At 37.1% G+C, this 6,000-nt stretch overlaps 1 protein-coding gene across 3 annotated transcripts in view; it reads left to right on the forward strand.

Annotated features, from left to right (window-relative positions):
• Nucleotides 1-4,984, forward strand: part of LOC124407177 (limbic system-associated membrane protein-like) — a 182,238-nt gene extending 177,254 nt beyond the window's left edge. For all 3 annotated transcript variants that reach the window (XM_046883042.1, XM_046883039.1, XM_046883041.1), the window contains one exon: nucleotides 4,705-4,984. In XM_046883042.1, coding sequence (XP_046738998.1) covers nucleotides 4,705-4,744 — 40 coding nt within the window. In that variant the 3' untranslated portion in view covers nucleotides 4,745-4,984. The remainder of the gene's footprint in view (nucleotides 1-4,704) is intronic.
• The last annotated feature ends 1,016 nt before the right edge of the window (nucleotides 4,985-6,000 follow it).

A 6,000-nucleotide genomic window follows, 5' to 3' on the forward strand; every position in this document is an offset into this window, starting at 1 on the left:
ATAAAATTACCAGATATTTTTTTCAACCCTTTCTAGCGGGATAATTATACCCGTATATGTATACGGGAATCTTAATAAATTTTCATGGGGTTTTCATCCCCTCTTTCTCTGCCTCCTTCTCACTCTCTCTCTTTTGCTCTTGCTCTACATAACTGTTAATGGTCGGCATTTATCTTCCAGACGAAAGACTCTCAAGGCTCGTTTATAATACGTGAATTATATTGCTATATAACTACCTGCACTCGAGTGGAGTAACGTTTTTTACACACAACGCCGATAGTCTAGCTACTTGCCGGTAGGTATTTTATTCCCATGAATAATTTACGATCAAGCCTTTATCGACGTAGCATGATTCTTTTGTTTGCTGCCCCAGATTGCTCCTCTCGACTTTTAAAACATAGAGGAGAGACATTTAAGAAGAAAGAAAAGAAAAGAAGATGGAGAAGTATAAAAGATGACTCTGATATCAGATAGCTCAGAGAACTGTTCTTATCGTTGCCTTGATGAATTCGGTATTGCATTATGAGTTGTCCCCGCTGAGCTTGTGCGAAAAAAAGAGAATATTATCATCCTTATGCATTCTCTAGCCGTTTGCATATTTTTCTTTCAAATTTACACTGGGAGACTCTGATATAGAATCAATATGTGATTCGAAAAGAAATTGTAAGTTTAATGAACTTCGGAGATTTTTTAAATGATATCAATTTCACCTTAAAATATTGTAATATAATTTAAGTGTTATACCGCATTTCAGCAATTCCCGTATGGGATTTAATTATCTGATCGTTTTTTAATGTATATCTATCCGTATATCTATCCAAGACTTGCAGATTTAAAAAAAATTCAGAATTTTGAATAAGCTTGAAAAAAATTTTTTTTTCACCAGGATATAACTTAAGCCTAGTCACACCTATTAGTTATCTTTTTTCAAACTATTGTCACATGTACACATTATTGTCTTACCAAACTTGATTCTTGCTTCATAATGTACTTGAATTATTGACCGAAATATTGGCAATTGTCTCACCTTCTGATCATCAATTTTCTGAACAAACGATACCTGAAACGATACATTGTCATCGCGAAATAGGATCACATTGACTGGCTGGAACGCGCAGGTTTCACCAGCCGACCCGTTTCTAGCTACCCTATATCATATCTCATAGAAAATAATGAGGCACCTGCTGAATGCTCCCGTTGCGTAATGGGTAGAGAGTGAAGCAAGTTTTATCCGGTATATCATATAGAAACAACGGTGACGTTTGAAAGAAATTTTTCAATTTGTATATTATTTTAACGTATTTTATGCCACGCGATCCTTACGGAAGCTGTAATTTAATCCCCTACCGGAATTGAGATTAAAAAATGCGCCACAGCTCAGACCCCTAATTCACCTGCATAAGCCGAACAAATTTATTTATTTATTTTTACCTTTTTTACCGTCGCGTTTTCGGTGATTCATCAGCATATTTTAAACGGCGAGATTCATCGTTCAAGTTTCGCGAAATGTTATTTTGTATTCTTTTTGTTTCGAGTAGCTCCAATCCGTTTACTATACGGGATCGATATTTTATTTAAAATTCCCGGTTCAAAATTAAGTTTGTAAAATTGATAATTAAGGCTGCTCTCGTTATCATCCAGCTGTATACCCGAGTTTATCGGTGATTTACGCTTCAATGGATCTGACAGCCCTTGTTGGTTACCGGGGAGTTGGAAGGCCAACGTCGGTCTCGTTTCTTGGTATAATGTTAAAAGTTTCCCCGAAGAAGGTGCGCCTCTTATTCCGCGGGCACCGAGACCCAGCCGCCTCTGCAGTCGAGCAGCCAATTACCTTCAAAATTTATTCACTCAAAGTGTATTACTCGCTCCCCCTTTTCACCTCGCCTCGCCACTCCTTTCTTTCTTCCTTCCTTCCTTCCTAATTCCTATTCGAGCTCTTTTGAGCAAACTCACTGATGTGCAGATACCTCCGTTACCCCTCGTCTCTTATATTCAGACACTGTTATAATCACAGATTACCTGTAATGCCTAATTTATTTTACCGAATATAAATTTAACGCCTCACCTCCCTCTCATTTCCTTTCCTTTTCTCATTATTGTGGAAAAGAATTTCGAGTACTGATTCAATCCACCTGTACTGTATTATTATCCGCTTTCCTCGTCGTTGGAACGGATCTGAAAAATCTTTTGCACTCCTTTTCTCTTTTTTTCACGCCAGATCTTTACCGGGAATTATCTTTGATGCAAGATGCTTTATTCAATGAGAAATAAGCGTCTCAATGCGAAGTTCCAAACTTCCCATTTCAAAACGCTATTCATTGACGTAAGCTGTTTTTAAAAGACGTATCTAGTGCATACTCAATGGGAAGTTCATCTTAATTTGACAAAACTTTTATAAGCCAGTAATTTTTCTTTTAATGCTGTAAAATCGAAAACATTCTGATTCAATTTGAAATAATTTTTGTTGCTCAACTTTCGTTACATCTAACACAAAAAAAAATCGGTTTTTTGTTTGAGCAATACGAACCATTAACTGTTATGGTACATCATGACGAAGTATCTCTCTCAAAAGTGAAATACATTTCTGAGAATTTTCTCTCAATCAACTAAATTTTTCAAAGAAATAGTTGTTGTCTTGACACACAAAAGCTGATTTGTTACATTTTGTGAAAGCACACAAAACTTTTAGCACTTTAAAAACATATTTTCGCTTCACATTAAACAAAGGGATTTAAAAAAATTTATTGTTGCGATGAACAAATTATTTTCTGAACGAAACACTCTGAGAAAAAAGTGTGATCAAAAACACTGATCAAATCGCATATTTGTTGTGTCAATTGATTTTTTTTTTCTCTAGATACAATGTACGGCTGATGTCAATCCGAAAAATTAATATTGCAAATCTTACCTACTCCATTAAAATTCTGTATTGCTTTTGCAGGTACTAAGATTCGAAGTTGACTTGATATTTAGTTCGATTTTTGCTCTGAATGAATAACTTGTGTTGTTCAACATCGTTACAACTCACATATCTAAACTACTGGAAAAGCCTACGTAACGAGACGCACAACGTCGTAGCGATAAAATTTTTCTACCTCGTGTTTTCGTTCCTGTTTCGCGTTCTCTTCTACTTTTCCTTTTCTGGCTCTTCTTTCCCTTCCGCAACGAAGCATAACGGTGACGGTGAATGCTGACGCTCGTTTCAGTGAAAAATTATCACTTCTTGTCCGACGTCGCGGCCCCGAGTCCTTGCGGCAATTGGACGAACTCATAAATCGTGAGGAAACCCGTCTGGCGGGACTGTGGTTCAAAGTAGAGATTTGAAACTGGGAAACTTAGCAGGCCGAGTGATCTACTGCGCATGCGCATAACAATCGAACTACATCGGTAAGGCAGAGAGTCAACTTACCCGAAACAGGGTACAAGATGATGTTGATGTTGTGATAACTTATAGCGGTGTTCAGTCATCAGTTAGTTGATAATAAGAGTTTACCAAGCCGTCGCTAATCTCTATATCGGCAATTCAAGATCTGCTTAACTTTAAAAAAAATCGCTCTACTCAAACATAACCTTGACAAAACGCGTTTGACAGCTGAAGCCTGAGGTGGCCGACCTGCCCAAAAATCTGACAAAACCCGCGCATGTGCAGACAGGCATTCAATCTGATAAGATTTGCCGTTTCTTTTCGGGGTGCGCACACGCAGTCTTAAGTAATTCACCTTCTCATTCCAAAGTGAATTTGCTTCCGTTTTTCCTGATCTCTACGTTTTCTTCTCCCATTTTCTCTGTTTCACCGCTCTCTTTATGAGCTGTTTCACTTTCGGAGTCCGAAATTAATGTACTGTTCTAGTGAGACGAGCGGAGCTCTTCTCAGATCTTATTTCCTTGCTTCTCTCTGGCAATGTTTTGCAGCCTCTCAACCGCAACCAACTTGAACGAATCACTGAAAAACCATTGTGGGCTTGAACGGTAAACTACCGCAGAGTAGTTTGCAGGCTGACCACGATTTATTTTCTGGACAGGCTATTATTTCCCCAACTTGCCGTAGGTACTTCCGGTTTCTGCAAAGTGCTCTGACGGACAACTTGAGATACTGGATACTTACCTGTGTACCTTTTAAGCGTGAATGCAATACTCTAATCACGATTTTTCATCGCCATCCCTGGATTTATTAATTGGAGATCTTTTTCATCTCACAAACTTGAAACACACGTGGGTTTAGGAGTAAAAATTTTATGCAGAACCACGTAAAAATTACATATAACCGTAGTAAAGATTATATGATACAAAAAAATTTTATTATTATATATCGCCACTACTGCTGCAAATTCTATTGCAAAATTCTGCTGGCACAATAGTTGTCATTATTTTTTTAACTGTGAGGTATTTTTTTTTTTTTTTTTTAGAAAATGGTTGAACGTGTTTCAGCTGATTTCGGCTGTGCATATATTTGATTACATTATTGGAACACTTTTACATTGGAACACATTGCCAAAAGTATATCCAGATTTGAAGAAAATAATTTCTCTGCTGTTTCCTACAGCTGAACTCAAACTGTAAAATAAAATAAAAAAAGACAAATGAAATTCATTAAAATTCCCCCCCCCCCCCCCCCCCCCCAAGAAAACAAAAAAACAAAAAACGAAAATCCCCTAACTTAGAATTCGTCATTAGGGATGATCTCTGACTCCGTTTCGGTTTCAGGCGAGCATCCGGCGGCTATGCAGCATGGAAATTCGAGTAATAGCGGAGCGGCGACAAGGACATTAGCCCTGCTTCTCCTGCTGCTGCACGCTGGTTCGTTTGCGAGGTGACTGGCCGGCGGCTTCAACTACTGACTGCATCAGCCCAGAAACAAGGAGCCCATCGCAGCCCCGGTTCGCATCCCTTCGACGACCCTGTGTCACCAGAATCCCGACTGCAGTTTCCCTTGAATTTCCCGCCCGAAGAATCAGCGCCCTCCTTGTCGTCATAACTGTGAAAAGCCCGATGATCGTAATGGTTAAAGAATGAGTAATAATAATAATAATTATTATTATTATTATTATAATTATAAACAAAACAACCACAACAATAATAATAATAATGATAAAGATAATGATAATGATGAAAATAATGGTAATAATAGTATAATAATGGTAATTATAACCTCTAAAAATAACTAAATAGTGACGGTAGTTGAAATGATAATTGAGTAAAATTTATGATGATATGTATAGTTGTTAATGTTATTACACTGCCGCACGAGGCGCAGAGAAATTGTGACTGTGTGGGGCGATAAAGTGAATTAATTATTATAGTACTGTGTTAGCGCGAAAAACTGTGTAAATATATCTACCTCGGTGAAAACAGTAGTACGATGGTAAACGAGTGTGACGGATAACGTGAAGGGAATATTAAAGTATGAATTAGTGGCTGTATAATGATTATTTCGTTAACGTGTCATTTACATAACTAATTTTGTTAAATTGATGCAGAGACGCTTATACGGACTGAATGCGATACACTAGAGTAATTCATCGTTATATACGCGGCGGCGTTTTGTAATTTAAACCTGCATTTATCCGTCTTCGCATCGTCAATAATTGTTTCGTGCAAATACCGCATGCGAATTGAATATACCAAATTTGGTGAATTTGACTTGTGGTAAGTTTTCCACTGTTGATAACGTAATGTAAAGAACAGCCGTGGGTGTAAATTTAATACTTTAAATACCGATAAGATCCCAATCCTCTGTGCAGTGTTGTGTATAAACTGTATGACGTATTCACATTATATTATAATAGGGTGGGCCAAAAAAAAGGAATTTTCTTTTTCATTGTTACCGTCAAAATATCGTTCACGATGATGAAGAACAAATTCTGTGAAAATTCAAGCTCTTAATTAATAATTGATATTAATATTAAGAGCTTAAACTTTCACAGAATTTGTTTTTCATCATCTTGGACTATATTTTTATGTTAGAAAAACAATTAAATTTTTTTTTTTAACCCACTCTAA

Source organism: Diprion similis, chromosome 6, assembly GCF_021155765.1.
Source record: "Diprion similis isolate iyDipSimi1 chromosome 6, iyDipSimi1.1, whole genome shotgun sequence".
In the NCBI taxonomy this organism is placed as follows: domain Eukaryota; kingdom Metazoa; phylum Arthropoda; class Insecta; order Hymenoptera; family Diprionidae; genus Diprion; species Diprion similis.